Below are 19,329 nucleotides of genomic sequence, written 5' to 3' on the forward strand. Positions count from 1 at the left end.
TATGCTATTATTCAAAGCCCTTTTTCATATTTATAGAGGCATATATTAGCCATGCAAAACTTCACTGAACTCATATTGTTTGCATGCCATAGGAGAGTGTTCCCACGGGTTGGACAAAGATTAGACTCGGGCTTGGAAACCCAACACTCCCATCTATTTAATTTGAGACCTTGAAGATCTCATGCTTTGTGAGTGACCAGCTTTATAACCTCATCATATACATCTCTAATACTAAAAAAAGAGGTCATACATGGAGTAAACCATAACATGGCATCTTTCTCGTATTTGGTTGCTCATATAGTTGCCTACAATGCATATATATATCCATAAGACTCAAGTTACCAAAACTCTCAACCCACTTACCCTTTAGGTTTCTCAAAAATCTTCCACATGCGTGTGCCTTTTCTTGAATTTGGAAAAATTACCAATTGACATTCCATCTTATTCTTTCCTATTGAATTTGTGCTTTGTATACATGTAAATGATTTTAATAGTTATCTTTGTCCTTTAATTGTATCTAGATTTATCAATGACTTTCAAGCATATTGACACTCTTTAACAAACCACCTCTTGCATGATCTATCATTGTTATCTTTGACATGCTTTAGTATTCTTTAGTACAAGAACAAATCACTTTCTTAAAAGCTTTCCATTTAGTTTCAATGGTGCATCATATTGGAGCTTTTCCATCCATGCCTTTTGCTTAATCATTTCAATATACACCGGTGCTCATTCAAAATCTATAGGAAGAGAGAGAAAAACCACTTTGGCTCATATTTTTATGCTTAGTCAACCGATCATTTGATTTTGGGCTCCATCGGCCAACATAAAACTCTTCATATGATACATCGTGGCTTCAGAGAGAAACATATGGCCAATCACACTATCCCCATTGGGTTTTCTTTGTACAAGTAGCTTTTCATAGTGATCAGGCTCTTTCTTATCCATTGAAGTAAGATCAGACAAATGAAGCTTCTCCAACTCCTTTGAAATATATGGCATATAAACTATTGTGTATCATATTGCAATATGTTTGTGTGAACGCTCGTGTCTTCAAAGACATTACCATCATCTTATCTTTAAAATAAGCAATGTCCTCTTAATAAGCAAATGGTCGGTCTCAATCCATGCAAGCATAAAAGAGGGAATCATGATAAAGAAAGTAGCACATGGCTACAAAAAATTGGACCTATTTTTGGCGTGATATCTTTTGGCCATACATAAGGTTTGTGCTTGTCATCTTGTACAATTGATACAAAATTTTCCAACTCCTTACCCTCTTTGTTGCTTGAGATTTTTTCACCGCATCAATGAATATAGATTGTATCTCTTTAGCCCTTTAATCCTTTGTGCATCATGCTTCCAGTTTTAACAACAAGTACAACATAGGGTTTGCTAGTTAGTTCATCATTTCAATCCCCGCATTTCATGGGTATCCATTACAATTCTATAAGCATATTTTCAATTGTAACTTGACCTCAAAGTTCATGTGTTTCTATTTTCTCAATAGACTTGCCTCCTCCTTGAGCATATTTTATTTATGACATACATCCTTATTTTCTTATTCATATCCTGATGTGTCTTATGGCATGTATTTTGTTGCATAGGCGTGAAATCTTACATACAAAAAATTTGGTACCTCTCAAATAGATTCAACTTTTATCAAAGATAATCTTTAGCTTGGTCTCATCCGGCATAGTGCATACAATTAGGCTTTCTCGCGAGCAAGGAGTACTTTACTTACCCAGTCTATGTGCTCCATAAACCATAGCTCTTTGTAGATCAGAGTGGGGTTTGAAGAAATCCTCAATAGAAATGGCTAGAGAGAAGGAGGGATCTCCGACTTCTCTTCAAGAGCTCTATGAATGACAATGTTCTTTGAACATCGTTGCCATTCCTTCAATTCTTCTATATCTACATTCTCAAAATTGTATGTTTAAGCCATAATTTGCGAGAGAGAGAGAGAGAGAGAGAGAGAGAGAGAGAGAGAGAGAGAGAGAGAGAGCAGCAACAACAACAACACAAGAGAATTCAAAGATCAAAGCCATGAGACTTGATTTCAAGATTAAAAATGGGATAACCTCTGTGTGTGTGTGTGTGTGTGAGTGAGAGAGAGAGAGAGAGAGAGAGAGAGAGAGAGAGAGAGAGAGAGAGAGAGTCCAAAGGTGGCATACATGAAAAATTAGATGAATCTATTTTAAAGAGCTCAATCAAACAATGTCAATAGTTAGCAATTCTTGTATTTGAGTAGCTAGATTGTGGTAATACCATTTGTGCTTGTCTTGATTAGATACATATACTCATAATATGTACATGTATACAATATCTATAACATGCACATGTGTGTGTGTGTGTGCACTCACACACTCACATAGAGAGAGAGAGAGAGAGAGAGAGAGAGAGAGAAGATTTTTATGTCCTAGAGGTAGAGAGAAGCAAGGTTTGTACAAGATAGGCAACAAAAACTATGAGAGCATATCTAAGTGTAAAAAATGCTAACAAGGGGAGAATACAATAGCTTTTGATGGCTTTGTAGGATGGAGAAAATTTTAAAAGCATTTGTCTTTGACATTGCGTAATAAAGCATTCAAGTATGACACGACCCAAGATTCCCCTTCCATAATAATGGTAGTACAAGTCAATTGCATTTCCAAGACCGCTTTTGTGTAGATTTAATGAGATGTAGATAAAATACTTCAAGGAGTAGAAAAATTCCAATGGCATCAACTCTTTCTCAATGCAAAAAGCCCCACAAAAAATGAGGGTGTTCTGGCAGGAATCTCGATGAAGAAAAGGCATAGCTTGTGTCAATGCTTTTGAAGCTGACAAAGCACTTCAAGGTTTTCTTTGAGGCATGTGGCAATTTTATCTTTGATGCATGATGTTAGAAGGGTATGTTATAGCTTCTAAAGTTGTTTTTTGGCATCTTGAGGAGCATATTTTGGAAATTTATTGGAAAGAACTATTTTTTGTAATGCTTGCTCTAGAATCTTGAATTGCTTTTGTTAGGCCATTCGCATCATAAGAATGGACCAGTAGAGGTGTATGACCTTCATATTTTGGTTTCTCTTTGACATTGCTTGAATTCCAAATATAAGCATGATCAATTGGCTTGGCCAAGGGGTAATGCTATCTCAATCACACATCATGATTAGTTTGCCACCTTTAAAATGAACTATGTTGAGCCAAATTTTTGTTCATGTAATGGCAATAATGAAGCGTTGGAGAAATCGAGATTCGTTCATAAAGAAATAGATATCTTCATTTTATCCATCTCTCTTATTAATGAGTCTCTTGTTGGGAATATTGCCACGTCTAGCAATAGCTCTTCATAACTCATCAAAAGGAGTCACCAAAATTGCACCTAGTACTACAAATGGTAGTATTTTGACATTTTCAATGCTTTGTATTGCATGAGATAAAAAAGAATCCATTCTTAATTTGTGCACTTACTAAGGACTAGCCTAAATTCTAAGATCAAAGAAAAATATGTAAGGCCAAACAAGTTTTGCACTTACAAGGACTAGCCCAAATTCTAAAATCAAAACAACTATATAAGGCAAGACTATACATCTAAGAAAATATTCTCATGCAAGTTTTTGAGCACTTGCCACTCTATTTTTTTAACTCAATTTATTTTTGTGTGCGTCTAGATATGATGGCTAATTGCACACCCCTTGAGCATTGAGTACACGCTCAATCCTTCTTAGTAATAACATCAACTGTGACAACCATTATAAGAGCTACACACATACACACAGACATAGGATTGAAAACACTATGCTATGGATTGATGGAACTCTATAGCATGGCAAGTACAAGATGTCAACAACAAGGTAAACATATGACTTTGCAACCCATGAACTTGATACTCCAAGCTTCTGCTACACCTTTCCCATGAATACAAAGTCAGAACTAGAGAAATAAGGAGAGATTAATTCCAACTTAGCTTGCCACATGCTTGATTGGCACAAAATAGGAGAAGAGATACTAGCAACCATCGACTTTAGCTAGGAATGAAACACTTCACTAGATTGCAAAACAATCACTTTGATCGTGTTTTACTTGAGCATTGATACCATTTCCATACAAATGCCAAGGAAGCCTAAAGAGGTGAAAGCCACCTAGAGAGAGAAAAGAAGAAGAAGAGAGAGAGAGAGAGGGCTAACCTAGAAAACACACCACTAGAGCACTAGAAGAAATGAAAAAACGCCTAAAAGAATCAACAAAGACATTAAACATGTGATGGACATGTGCCCAAACATATTCTCACATGGAAGAATGTCTCACAAAAAACAAGCAGATTACAACATTAAGTACTTAGTCATACTAGATTGTTTGGTTAGCTTGAGAGGAAACGAGTTGATGCTTCCCCAAAAGAGCATGGTATGGGATGAACGTAGAATACTTAGTCACCAATCTTAACTTACCACATGCTCTTTAGGTTTATATTCAAACATCATGTGTATATTTTTCCTAAATAGTAGGAACATATCCTTACTAATTACCCACATAAAATAAGGTAAGATAGTAGAAAATTTTCAACTTCATACATTATCATTCTCAACCAAATTTTACTAACTTGGTGTAGTTGTCTTGTAAGATCCTCATTTTGATGCACTATATTAAGTAAAGCTTTCTTTTGTTGCCACTCCCAGTTGAATGATGTATCCTGTTTCCAAACAAAGGGACTTATTTTTCCCTCTCACTATCTCTCTCTCTCTCTTCCTCTATCCCTTCCCTCTTTTTATATACCTCCCTTATATTGCTCTCATATCTCTCTCTAAATAAACATCGTCTCTCTCTCTCTCTCTCTCTCTCTATATATATATATATATAGAGAGAGAGAGAGAGAGAGAGAGAGAGAGAGAGCGAGATTAGCTAGAGGGAGAGAGCTATATATATAATACTCTCGCTCTCTCTCTCCCTCTAGCTAGAGAGAGAGAGTATTATATATATAGCTCTCTCCCTCTAGCTAATCTAGCTAGAGGGAGAGAGAGAGCGAGAGTATTATATATATAGCTCTCTCCCTCTAGCTAATCTCGCTCTCTCTCTCTCTCTCTCTCTCTCTCTCTATATATATATATATAGAGAGAGAGAGAGAGAGAGAGAGATCAGCTAGAGAGAAAGCTATATATATATATAATACTCTCGCTCTCTCTCTCCCTCTAGCTAGAGAGAGAGAGTATTATATATATAGCTCTCTCCCTCTAGCTAATCTCGCTCTCTCTCTCTCTCTCTCTCTCTCTCTCTATATATATATATATATATATATATATATATATATAGAGAGAGAGAGAGAGAGAGAGAGAGAGAGAGAGAGAGAGAGATCAGCTAGAGAGAAAGCTATAATATATATATACATATATCTCCCTTTTATATGTCTCTCTCTCTCCCTCCCTCCCTCTCTCTCTCTCTCTATATATATATATCCCCTTCTCTCTCTCTCTCTCTCTCTCTCTCTCTCTCTATATATATATATATATATATATATATATATATGTATATATATATATATATCCCCCCTCTCTCTCTCTCTCTATCTCCCTCTATATATATATATATATATATATATTCCCCCCCCCCCTCTCTCTCTCTATCTCCCTCTATATATATATAGAGGGAGAGAGAGAGGGGGGATATATATATATATATATATATATATATATATCCCTTTTATATGTCTCTCTCTCCCTCCCCTCTCTCTCTCTCTCTCTCTCTCTCTCTCTCTCTCTCTATATATATATATATATATATATATATATATATAGCTCCCTCTCTCTATATATATAGCTCCCTCTCTATATATATATATCTCCCTCTCTCTCTCTCTCTCTATATATATATATATATATATATATATATATATATATATATATATATATATATATATATATATATATATATATAGCTCCCTCTCTCTATATATATATCTCCCTCTCTCTCTCTCCCTATAGAGGGAGAGAGAGAGAGGGAGATATATATATAGAGAGAGGGAGCTATATATATATATATATAGAGAGAGAGAGAGAGAGAGAGGGGGGGGGGGGGGGGAGATATACATATATCTCCCTTTTATATGCCTGCCTCTCTCTCTCTCTCTCTCTCTCTCTCTCTCTCTCTCTCAAACTGAGGTGGGTGCTAAGCTTGAGAGAGAGAGAGAGGTAGCGGAAGACAAAAGGGGAGTGAGAGAGAAGAGATAGAGGGAGGGAAGAGGGCGAGAGAAAATTTAAGCTTGTTCAAAAACTCTTTTGAAGCAAGCTTTTTTTCTTTAGATTTGGTCAATTGAGCAATAGATGAAAAAAGCTAACTCCAAAGCTTGCTCCATTCCAATCTTCAGTTAGAATTTGACAATTTTGACCGCGCCGTTGTGTCCAGAATGCCCAAAAAACCTAGAAATGATTGCCCATATGTCTCATTCTTACACTCGAAGATGGGGCTTCAAATGAAAAAATATCCCAAAGTCTCTTGAATGTTCTCGTGCCGATGTAGAACACTTTTGGGAGCCTTTAAGATAGAAATTGACAAATTTGACCACGATGTTGCGTTTGAAATGACCCAAAACCCTAGATACGACTATCCATATGCAGAGTATGTTGTCAAGATAGTATCAAGACCATGTAATACTATCAAAACAATGTTGTCTATTGGTGTTTGTAATGTCCTCTTGTTTGTAAAAATCATAATGGATAGCTTTTAGAAGAATTTTATATTTCATCTTTTGAGTGCGCACAATTTAAGAATGTGGTCAGTAGATGTCACAAGACGGGCACCATGTGCCAATAGAAAAGAACAGACTGAACACACTTTTAGCACTTTAAATAACAACTGAACTGAGAGAGAGAGAGAGAGAGAGAGAGAGAGAGAGAGAGATGACACGTGACACGGAGTGGCGGAATTCCACCCAGAGAGTATTGGCCCCAAACCTTGGCGCCCCTTTCGCTATTTCTTTATATTGCATCAACACAGTACAAGCCGGTACTCCAAACTCTGCACCTTCTCCAGAAAGCATGCCAGAGAATGAGCCCATGGCCTCATATTTAAAGGCCCTAGGCCCCAAAAGCAGTTTACATGAAAAGCCTTCAATTTCAAAAGCTTCTGGTCCAAAAGCAATGCCAAAAAGCTGCCATCGTAAATCACAGAACTCCGTACAACTGCCATGTCAGCAGTCAACGCAAAATGCAAAATCCGTACAGTCTACCACATCATCATGTCAGTGCAATTTTTGGGTTTTTTCCATATAGCTGCCACATCATCAATTGCTACACAAGTCTTTTAGTGTGTGTGTGTGTGGGTCCTGCTTTATTTTAATCCTTTATGTCACTTGGGCCCCATCGGACAGGGTCCCATAAGTTGGTAGGACTTCTTCTTCTGTTGCTTGTTCTTCTTAGGGTTTAGGCCCCTCGGCCGTGATCTGAAGTTGACTCTGCTCTTTACTGACTTGACACGTTAGCACTTTGTTACATCCCCCCTTCTTGAAAGAGACTAATTGTCCGCGATTACAACATATCTGCAAAACAACTCAAGTTAGCTTTTTAAAAAAATTCCGAGGGTCATTCCGACGGACAATCATTTTGCTATTTTTTTTTTTGGTCAAGGAGTTGGCTTCTCCTTTAGGCTCTTTTGATCAAGGAGTTGACTTCTCCTTTTGTCCAGTTCATAACTCTTGATATGCTGGCGCAGTAAAATTAACCATCACACCCAGACCGCACTGATCTTCCACGGGTGTCTTGATGCACTAAAATTACATACCCAAGCAATCTCATCCAGTTATGAATATTCAGTAGTTGGCACATCACAATGCAACACAAATTCTTACATATGCATGTTACAAGACACAACAAACAACGCCGCTGAGCACTCCCCCAGACAAACGGTCTGCGGATTGAAGCTACTCAACGACTACCTCATCACTCCCTCCGCAAATAACCTAAAAACGTATGGGCCATGAGCTATGAGGATTGTAGAATCAAACGCTCCCCAGACCGCAGTCTGCGTCGCTTGGAGGTTCAAGCATACAACCAAACGCACTCGAGGCATCGACCCGCGTCGTTTGGAGGTTTTCTAGCATTTAACGGAATGCTCCCCAGACATTGGCCTGCGTTGTTTCGAGCTTTTCAAACATACAACGAAACGCTCCCCAGGCATTGGCTTGTGTCGTTCCGAGGTTCAAACAATACCAAAACAATATTTCTCACTTCTCCACCTGGGAGTAAAATCACCAATCATTGAAACCAATATTAAAACCAGAGTTAAACAACTCAAATTGGCACCAAGACAAATGTAAAACAGATACCATCCATTTCAAACACGATCACCAAACAAGTTCTCAAACAAAATTCAAACTTAAAAAGAAATCTTGACATTAGCCGATCTCAAAAAGTTGACTAACTTTCCATCCTGAAACCTGCACCAAAAATTAGGCTTAGGTTTCTTCCATAAGGTCGTAGCAGACCACAGCATGGTCCATCATCTCTTGGACAGACAATGTTCCTTTGGCGGCGATGGTAGTCCCAAGACGTAGCAATTACACTGCACCTCCAAGGTCATCAGCTCGTGAAGAGACATCTACTGAGAGATGTCGAGAAATTTCAAGTTATAATCTGCTAGGGTTTCCATGGCAAGCACTTCAGGATACCCTACTCTGCCAGAAGTTGCACTCCGAAGATAGATGTTAGAAACCATATAGCTTCAGGCAAAAATTTTCTTGAAAGCTTGTCAAGTCCTTGGAGTGTGCGTCTTGGTAGCTACAGACATCAACATCTGCATGGTAATGCTTTTGAGAAAAACAGTGACTTGAAAAAAATCTTGGATCCTTCTCTTGCAAGTGATCTATTTGGATTATGCCCTCCTGTAAGACATGAGCGACGCAGACGTGTGATATATGAAGGGTGGGAGTGGCTAATAAGTTCGGGGTCAGAGCAGGAAGCTAAAATATGCGATGAACTTTGGAAGTGCGATCTTGCTCTGTCTCCTCTTTGGTAGGACCGGTATGCTTTCAGAAAAGCACACGCATGATGCTTTGATACCACTGTCACAAGACGGGCACCATGTGCCCATAGAAAAGAAGAGACTGAATAGACTTTTAGCACTTCAATAACAACTGAACTGAGAGAGAGAGAGAGAGAGAGAGAGAGAGAGAGAGAGAGAGAGAGAGAGAGAGAGAGAGAGAGAGAGAGAGAGAGACGACACGTGACATAGAGTGGCAAAATTCCACCCCAGAGAGTATTGGCACCAAACCTTGGCGCCCTTTTGGTATTTCTTTATACGGCATCAACACAGTACAAGCTGGTACTCCAGACTCTACATCTTCTCTAGGAAGCATGCCAGAGAATGAGCCCATGGCCTCATATTTAAGGGCCCTAGGCCCCAAAAGCAGTTTACATGAAAATCCTTCAAACTCAAAAGCAATGCCAAAAAGTTGCAAGCGTAAATCACGGAATTCCATACAACTGCCACATCAATAGTAAGCACAAAACGCGAAAATCGGTGCAGTCTGCCATGTCATCATGTCATCGCAATTTTTGAGTTTTTTTCGTACACCTACCACGTCATCAGTTTCTATGCAAGTCTTTCAATGTATGTGTGGATCCTGCTTTATTTTAATCTTTTACGTGACTTGGGCCCCATCGGACGGGGTCCCATAAGTTGGTAGGACTTCTTCTTCTATTGCTTGTTCTTCTTAGGGTTTAGGCCCCTCGGCTGTGATCTGAAGGTTGGCTATGCTCTTTATTGACTTGACACGTCAACAGTTTGTGACAACAACAATTTTGTGATGGAACTGCTTACAAACAATTTCGATTGCAAAGAAAGATTGACTTTGATGACTCTTTATTTCAAGGGTCGCGTGTCTTTTCTTTTCATTGAATTGTTAACACAATGTCTCATCTCGTCGGGTGTTTCAATCATGCTTTGTGTGATTGTCTTAATCTCTTTTATGATGATGCGGTATCAAAGTTTTGGTCATCTTCGCTCAAAATTCTACTTTGCTCCCTTTTTTTTGTTCGAGTAATGGAAATCCTTGAATTGCTTATCACGTTGTGCATTCTTGTTTGCTTTGATTCGGTTGTACCGCCAATCGTTCAATACTTAGTCATCATCTAAATGCTCAATTTTGAGTCACTATCATTGCATTTCTCACGATGCTTGCTTTTACCTTTGTCCTTTGTAGAATCTTTGTCTTTGCCTTTGTTACCATATACATGTGGTAGTGATGTGTGTGAACACACTAGGACCGCCAGGGCATTTTTTCCCTCTTTAGGAAGTTTTTTCCCCCGAGCATTGTATATATGCCCATCACTCTAGGTATTGCACACTAAGTAACACACTCTCTATTGTGTGCCTTGAGCTTCCTTCGTCTTCTCTAAGTTGTGTGTGTTTCTCTGCAACCCTAATTCCAACAATTGATATCAGAGCAGGTCACGTCCTCCCGGGCTTAGTCGCCAGCTGCTCCAGCACATGCCTGCTCACTTTCTCCGATTTCAATGAGCTTTGGCAAGCGTTCGTAGGTCGACAATTACTTTGGCCAAGCTCGTAGAGCTTAGTCTACTCAGATTTTTGATTGGGGCTCATTTCGGCCTCCGTTTCCACTATAGGCAGGTCTGCACAGGCAATTTCGTCATTTTGTGCAAAAATTCTGTCAGTGCCGTTTTCTACATAACAACTGCCTTATAGTATTCTATAGTTTGTGCTATATAGCACGTGTTGTTCCCGCTCCGTTTCTCCTATTTTCGGGCAGTTTTCACATCAGGTGTAGCATTTTCCATGGTTGACAACAACAACACAGATGTGTTCAAGATGTTTGCTGTTGAGGACAGGTTGGATGGGGACAATTACCCTATGTGGGCTTATATGATGCAACATGTGCTTGTGTCAAAGGGCGTCTGGAATATTGTGCAGGGCATTGATTTACGTCATGGTTCTGAGGATGTAGGCGATGTTGAGGATGTTGCAGGTCTTGATGCAAGGATTGTTGCTGTTAGAGTTGTTTTGCCTATGGCAGAACAAGCTCATTGGGATGTAAAGTATGCGCAGGCTCATGCATTGATTGCATTGTCTGTGAAGCGCACCATTGTTCCTCACTTTTGTTCAGCAAAATCTGCAAAACAGGCTTGGGATATATCGGTTGGTCTTTATGCAAGTCGCAATGAGGCTAAAATTGCTTTGCTACGTAAAGATCTGGAGTCGAAGATTATGCATGAGGAAGATGATATGGACACTTTCCTTGCTAGTGTCAAGGATATAAATGAGCAGCTTATTTCTACAGGTGAAGTCATTTTAGATAGTTCCCTTGTGCAGACTGTTCTTGATGCCTTACCAGATTCTTACCAAGCTTTTGCTAGTACTTAGAGACTTATGACCCAAGGAAATCCAGAAGTTGTCAAGTTTGATGCATTATGCACATTGCTGTTGCAAGAGTCACTTTCTAAAAAAAACAGGACTAGACAGTGTGTAGTTGAACATGCTTTATTGCTTCTCAAAGAAAGGGTGGTAACAACAATGCGACCACTTCTTATGGTTCTGCTGCGAGTGGCAAAACTCATGTTCCTAATGCTTCTGCTGGCAGCACTTCGTCTGGCAATTCTGGTGATAAGGACAAAAAGAAGATGCATTGACATTATTGTAAAGCTAATGATCACTTGATCAAGCAGTGTCCTAAGTTGAAGGCCAAAGAGGCTAAGTAGAAAGAGGGTGGTTCCACTGCAAATGCTCGTTCCACTACAAATGCAGCCATTGTCGAGTCTTCTGTGAAAGGAGACTGTGATGCTAATGTTGATGCATAATGGGCTTTTAGCGTAGAGTGCACTTACAATCCTGTTGTCCATGATGCATGCTTGTCAGTTGCTGCAGATTCACATGTGTGGTATTTCGACAGTGGTGCTACAAAGCACATTACCTCACATCGTGAATTGTTTACCTCTCTCAAGTCTGTCCCTCATGGGAATTCAGTCACTTGTGCCAACAACGCCTCTTATTCAGTTCAAGGAGTTGGAAAGATTGTGCTCACTGCTGCTAATGGCAGCTCCTTCACACTTGTTGATGCACTTTATGTACTTGGGATCACGAAATACCTCTTGTCTGTATCCACACTTGCTAGACTTGGACTTGTAGTCAAATTTATGGATGAGAGATGTACAGTTCATGATCTCAGTTTTGGTGACGAAATTGTTGCATCTGGCCTTTGTGCTATGGGCTGTATAAGCTCACTTTGTATGACAAGTGTGGACAAAATTTTGCAAATGCTATTGCAGATTCAAGGGCCATTTCAGATGCAAAACTTTGGTATGCACGTTTTGGTCATCTGAATTTTTCCAGTTTACTGCGTTTGCAAAAATCTGATATGGTTGCTTCTTTGCCGCCTCTTGAAGCACCTATCAAACATGTTTGTGAAGGTTGTATTTTGGGTAAGATGCAACGTTCTAAATTTCCAAAGGATGGTTCAGTTCGGGCCACATGCAGTTTGCAGCTTGTGCATAGTGATGTTTGTGGGCCCATGCAAACTCCGTCCTTGGGCAATTACCTGTACTTCGTGACTTTCATTGATGATTACTCTAGGCATGCATGGGTATTTCCGCTTAAAGCGAAGTCCGAAGTTTTTATGTGCTTCGAACAATTTTTGGATATGGCTGAAAATGTCTCGAAATGTACTATGGGCACCCTCCGTTCCGATCTAGGGGGGGAGTATATGTCTCATGAATTTAATGCATTTCTGGCTAGTCGTGGGATAAAACACCAATGTACAGTGCCTTATACACCTCAGCAAAATGGTGTTGCTGAGAGGAAAAACAGGTTACTGACGGAAATGGCAAGATGTATGGTCAAAATTCAAGCTTTGCCGCATTTTGTTTGGCTTGAGGCCATCATGTGTGCCACTTATGTACTTAACAGGTGTCCTACGAAAGCTTTGCAGTCTATTACTCCATATGAATCATGGCATGATAGAAAGCCTTCTATTGAGTACATGCATGTTTTTGGCTGTTTGGCATATGCTTTGGTGCCACAAGTGCAGCGCAGAAAATTGGATGATAAGGCTGTCAAATGTATTTTTGTTGGTTATAGTGCTGAAAGCAAAGGTTACAGGTTGTATCATCCGCAAACAAAACGTATTCTGGTTTCTCGGGATGTAGTGTTTGTGGAAGATTCTCTTCAGCCCTTGCTGTCATGTACTAGAGACAGTAATGTAAGCTCACAGGACATTTATGACACTTTGTTGCCTCTTTTCAGTGGTGGAAATACGAATGTAAGTTCCAATAAGGGCAAATGTACAGCCTATGGGGGTTTTTGAAAATGTTTTAGATCAGCCTATTACTAATGCAGATGTACATGATGCACTTGATGAGGAAAGGGCTGAAAATGAGCAGGCTAGAGGTATGCCAAAATGGTTGGTGCACACTTTGCGTGACAGTAAATTGGATGCACCTTTGTCTAGTCGTACTCGTTCAGGCTCTCGCCATGCATCTTATGCATCGGATTGTTATGCTTTGGCTGTGTCTAGCTTACATGATGTTGAGGAGCCTCTGTCTTTTGATGAAGCACATAATTCAAAAAATTGGATGGCTGCCATGCAATCAGAATATGATGCACTTATAGAAAATGACACATGGAGTTTATGTGATTTGCCTCCTGGCAAAAAGGCCATTGGTACGAAGTGGGTTTACAAGTTAAAATGCAAGCTGGATGGTGAGATCGATCGCCATAAGGCTCGACTTGTTGCAAAGGTTTATGCATAGCAAAAAGGCATTGATTATGAAAAGACTTTTGCTCCCACTTGTCGTATGACTACCGTGCGTTTTATATGTGCATTGACAACTCATTTTGGTTGGGATGTACATTAATCAGACATTGTTACTGCTTTCTTGAATGGTGACATATTTGAGGAAGTTTATGTAACGCAGCCTCGCGATTTTGTCATAAAAGGACAAGAGGACAAAGTGTGCAGATGTAAGAAGGCTTTGTATGGGTTGAAGCAATCTCCTCGTGTTTGGTATGAGAAAGATGACACTCATTTGGGTAAACGAGGCTTTTGTAACAGTCCAACAGAAAGCACATTGTATGTAAAGCGTGAGGGTGATGTACTTCTCATTGTGGTTCTTTATGTTGATGATTTGCTCATCATTGGACCAAATGAAAGACATATTGCTGAATTTAAGGCTGATTTGAATGCTACTTTCAAGATGAAAGATTTGGGGCTGTTGCATCATTACTTGGGTATACAGTTTAAGCAGTGTGATGGTGGTATTGCCTTGTGTCAGAAGAGTTACATAGAGACATTGCTATGTAAATTTGGACTTGAGGATTGCAAACCTATTGCCACTCCCATGGAAACAGGTTTGAAGTTGAGTCTACATGATGTTGGCGATCCTGCTAATGTCACTCTTTACCAAACTGATGTTGGCTGCCTCAAGCCCAGGGTCTAAGTATTGGCAGGCTGTCAAGAGGATTTTCTGCTACCTTAGTGGCACTTTACATCTTGGCTTGTTTTATCCTAAGGGGGGATCATTGCCGCCAGACTTACATGCTTTTTCGGACTCAGATTGGGCTGGTTCTTTTGACACGCGAGTGTCCACAAGTGGTTTTTGTTTCATGCTACCTGTTCATGTATATCATTGTTGAGCAAGAAGCAACCTACTGTGGCCACTTCAAGTTGTGAGGCTGAGTATATGGCAGTCTTCACAGCTACGGTTGAGTGTGTATGGCTCAGACGCCTTATGGCTGATTTGGGTGTTGGACAAGACAATGCCAACACTATCTACACTGACAGTCAAAGCGCATTGGCAGTTGCGAGGAACCCAGTTTTTCATACTCGCACAAAGCACATTGAGGTGCATTACCACTATGTCAGGGAGAGGCTCTCAGCAGGAGAGATCTGCTTGGCTTATGTGCCAACACAGGACAACCTTGCAGATCTTTTCACAAAGGCATTGTCTCGTGAGAAGCTTGAAGCTTTCCGCAAAGCTTTGGGCTTACTCCCCTTTGTGGACTGATCATGTCCTCAGGGCATGGCACTTCCCTTTACTCATGTGCCAACTCTCATTCACCGCATCACTCCAGGGGGGATTTGTTACCATATACATGTGGTAGTGATGTGTGTCAACACACTAGGACCGCTGGGGCATTTTTTCCCTCTTTAGGAGGTTTTTTTCCCGAGCATTGTATATACGCCCATCACTATAGGGCTATCCATCTTTTCATTGCACACTAAGTAACACACTCTCTATTGTGTGCCTTGAGCTTCCTTCGTCTTCTCCAAGATGTGTGTGTTTCTCTGCAACCCTAATTCCAATAGCCTTTGGATCTTCAATCTTTAGCCAAATGACGACGCTTTCCACAACCGTAACAACAGTTCTTGGTCTTTTTTCTGGAATCTGAAGCGGGAAGTGCTTCTCCACTTGTCTCAAAAATCTGAATTTTGTCTTGATTATCAACATAGCTTCCTCCTTAATAAGAAAAGAGATGCGATCACCAAATTTGACATGGTATCAGAGCCCTTGGTGGAGCTTTGTGCTTGAAGAGCTTTGGAGGAGGAGCAAGTTGAGAAGAAGAAGATCTCTCTTGTCATTGTCGACAACCACCTATAGGGCCAATCTCTACCATTAAGCATTTCAAAATGTTGTAGATTGGTGTTGCTCAACCCCTCCCTCTATTGGCTACCATTGTCACAAAAGCACTCAAAGCGTTAGCATTTTAAAACGTTGAGTCGTCAGCTCACCCTGATGGTGGTGGAAAACTCCTCCACTGCAACATTTTAGAACACTACCACCAGGTAGCACTTGGCCACGCACCTGGTGATAGCTTTTCTTCGTTGTTCCCAACACTAGTATTTCGAAAAACTATAGCGGCTAGGCAACAAAGACTCCTCTCACACTTACATTTTGAAACGCCACCAATTAGCACCCTTTGTCAATGACACCACTTGTACCCGATGGCCAACTTTGGTTTCGATAGCAGCCGTGCCCCCCTATGGATTGTCTTAGAGTGGATCTGCAGAGAGCATTTTGTTTTGGGAGTGGCTTTGTGCCAATCCTTCGGCCATTATTAAAGAGCTTTGACATGCGGCTTGGGAGATGAAGAGGCGAATACTAGAGCTCAAGAGAGGGACAACAAAAGCGGCTTGGAGATTATTTTGTGGCTTGGTTAGTGCAGCTACCCTTGGAGTGCGAGAAGGATTCCCAGAGTTCCAGATCTTGCAACTTCAATATGGCCCCCCTTGCTTGAGCGTCAACAATAAACATTGGAATTTGATCATGGGACTCTAGTTCTCTCAAAAAGACTTATGGGATATTGTCGACCGCTCGGAGCCTTGTCCCACGAGGGATCCCAACAATAGGTACACCCGCCTTCAAGATGATGAATATCTCAAATCGTGTGTTGATTGGGATGTTGCTAATGCGAAGGCAATGTCGACCATTGTGGAACCTCTTACAAAGGACATTTGTCCAACCATTCAAACTTTGAATATTGCCAACGATATGTGGTTCAAGCTCCTTGGAATGTTTGAACAGAATTCTACACTGCGAGCAATCACCCTTCTTGGATACTTATTTGCCAGCCAGTTTCCACGAGGAAGTTCCATGCAATCATTTCTTATCAAGGCTAAAGTTATTCATGATCAACTAGTGGCTATGAAAAGTGCATTGACGAGTACTCAGTTAGCTACTTTGGTTCTCACCAAGTTGCCTAAGGCATATGAAATGGTGTTGAGGACACTTTGGCTACAAATCACGAAGGAGATGTTCGAATTTGATGATCTCAGCTCTTTTCTCATTGAGAAGGAAGCCATGTTGATGAGTTCAATGCACATGTATCTACCAGGGAACCGATCAGACATATCTAAAACACTATGCATGAGTGGACCAATCCATTGTTGTTGGTTGTATCATAGACAAGATGTGTTCCACACTTTATTATCTTGGAGTATTATTTTCAGACATGATGTGTTTACGGTCACAAATGGGGGTTCTAGGTTGTAGTGTGGTCTAAAATTCAAATTTTCTAAAAGGCAACCGATGCTCAAGATGACATTTTTCTCAGGTACAAAGTTTAGGGTAGCAAAATCGAGGTGTATCTAGTTGGTGGCCACTTCTAGGGCGTCCATGGTAGCTTCTTCATCGACTTGGTCTCACTATTTTATGTCCACTATGAGTGGCAGAGAGGATGTTAGAGTTTTGGAATCTCAAGTGAATTGCCCAATGTGAACCCATTATTTATTTTGGCTTTTAGGTATTTATATTACATATTTGTCGCACAATCAAATTCCAACGAACGTAGTTATTGTCATTGGCGCTTGAGCAAGGGGGGGGGGGGGGGGGGGGGGCATGTTGAAGTTGCAAGATCTCAAAATTTGGGAAACCTTCTCGCACTTCAAGAGATGGACGCACTAACGAGGCCGCAAAATAAACCTCCAAGTTGATCGGCCACTCATCTCCATAGAGAGCTCCACACAAAGTGGGCTTTGCAAACTCTGCTATACCTTTCTTAAGTTTAAAACTCCAAACCGCTCTAAAATCCCAGTGTCGGCCTCTCAAAGCTCGGCAATGCCCGTCTAATTCGATTCAAGACAATGCCAACAAGTCCCTCTCTATTGACCTAAGGTGTCTCCACTCCTCTGGTAACAATGTTTTAAAACGCAAAGGGAAGGGGGACTTGCTACCGTTGCCTAGCCACTGTAGGGCAACGTTTCAAAATGCTTTGTGATGGGGGACTTACATCGGCGTCGCCAAGGGTTGTCGGAGGCAACATTGCAAAACGCTTGGTGAGGGGAAAGTTCACCGACGTGCAGCGTGCTACATTGCTCGGGGGAAGTCACTAGCAATGGACATGGCATGTCAAAACTTTGTCTTCCACGACAATGGAGTTTGCGGCCCATTAGGCGTTGCAACACGCTCGCAAGAACAAGAAAGTGAGGGGGGGAGAACCGGCACGGCTAGCAAATGCTAGCGTTTTGAGATGTTGTTGTAGATGGTGGGGGGTACAGGTGCCTGCGACAAGGTTCATCTTCTTTGCTATGCAACTCCTCCTCTGCCAAGGTTCTTCAAGCACACAGCTCTGATACCATGTCAAAGTCGACGATGCGAAAGCGTAGAGACCAAGAGGAGAGGAGAGAAAGGAAGAGGAAAGAGAGAGAGAGAGAGAGAGAGAGAGAGAGAGAGAGAGAGAGAGAGAGAAAGAGTCTCCTCAACCAGTCAACCTTGGCAATGAATAGCTGAATGTATAATACAATAGAGGCAAGGAGTTGCATATATACCAACCTCAGTAAATTGCCCTACCCCGACTTTGACAAACAAGTAAAATAAATACTTAAAAGCCAAAATAGAAAATGGGCTCACATTGGCTAGTTAACTTGAGATGCCAAAACTCTAACACATCAGTGCAGATTTCATTCTCAATTACATTGCACAATAAAGGTGCAAGTCGTACTCATCTTGAGCTGTATGGTCGACACCACCCAACAACCAAAAAAGCAAAACAATGCCACACTAAGCCATGTGAAATTAGAGACACAAAGTGGTTACATAGAAAAGGCACGCCTAATGGAATACATGGGTATGTAATACGATATATAGGCTCACAAGGTTTCCACAAATTAGTTTTTAGCCTTTCCAAGTTTTACGTAAGCTATAATGTGATGCTAGCATGTCCACTTGAAAGAAAGAGGTACACATATGCCATCCTCTCTATCCATACACAAGAAGTTTTGGACAAATTCTCACAATAATTCCCACATTGTGACTTACCTCAACATCATGAGCTTCGGTGAGGGAGGCACTCCATACCTAGCTAGGTACTATTGGGGGTAGGGGATCGCTGGCCCCGGTGGGGGGGCCGGCGGTCCCCTGCCCCCAATCGTACCTAGCTAGGTATGCGGTGCCTCTCGAGCAGAAGCTCATGATGTTGTGCATTGTATGAAAAACATTGTGAAAGACTCCGTTTTCCTACATGAGAAAATTTCTAAATCTTCTTGTGATAAGTTGAGACTTGTTAAAGCATCCTTACTCCACACATTTGGTATCTTATCGGTAAACATCCCGGGATCAAATTTTCATGTTATCTCCCATGAGCCATGATTATTGGGTTCTTGCAATCCAACAGCAAGAGGCCAATTTTTATGTGTTGTCACCATCTGTCCTCTAGAGATCCCTCATGTGAGCTTGGATTATCTTCATTTTTTATGGTCTTAATGCACAACCAAGGCAAAAATAAGTATAGAATCAATTTGGGATAATCAATCTCCTATCACAAAACTCTTCAAATTGGAAACTAGGTCTTAATTCTTCATTTTTCGTCATAGAGGATGTTATTTTTTTGTCGTAGAGGAGAACCATCACAGAA

General features: G+C 40.7%; 1 protein-coding gene across 2 annotated transcripts in view; it reads right to left on the reverse strand.

The window, feature by feature from the left end:
* The window catches only part of LOC147428164 (uncharacterized), a 78,738-nt gene that overhangs the window by 42,035 nt on the left and 17,374 nt on the right, over positions 1 to 19,329 (reverse strand). For both annotated transcript variants that reach the window (XM_086496312.1, XM_086496313.1), the window contains one exon: positions 4,583 to 4,672. In XM_086496312.1, coding sequence (XP_086352438.1) covers positions 4,583 to 4,672 — 90 coding nt within the window. The remainder of the gene's footprint in view (positions 1 to 4,582; positions 4,673 to 19,329) is intronic.

Source organism: Adiantum capillus-veneris, chromosome 23, assembly GCF_014529385.1.
Source record: "Adiantum capillus-veneris isolate H3 chromosome 23, ASM1452938v2, whole genome shotgun sequence".
In the NCBI taxonomy this organism is placed as follows: Eukaryota; Viridiplantae; Streptophyta; class Polypodiopsida; order Polypodiales; family Pteridaceae; genus Adiantum; species Adiantum capillus-veneris.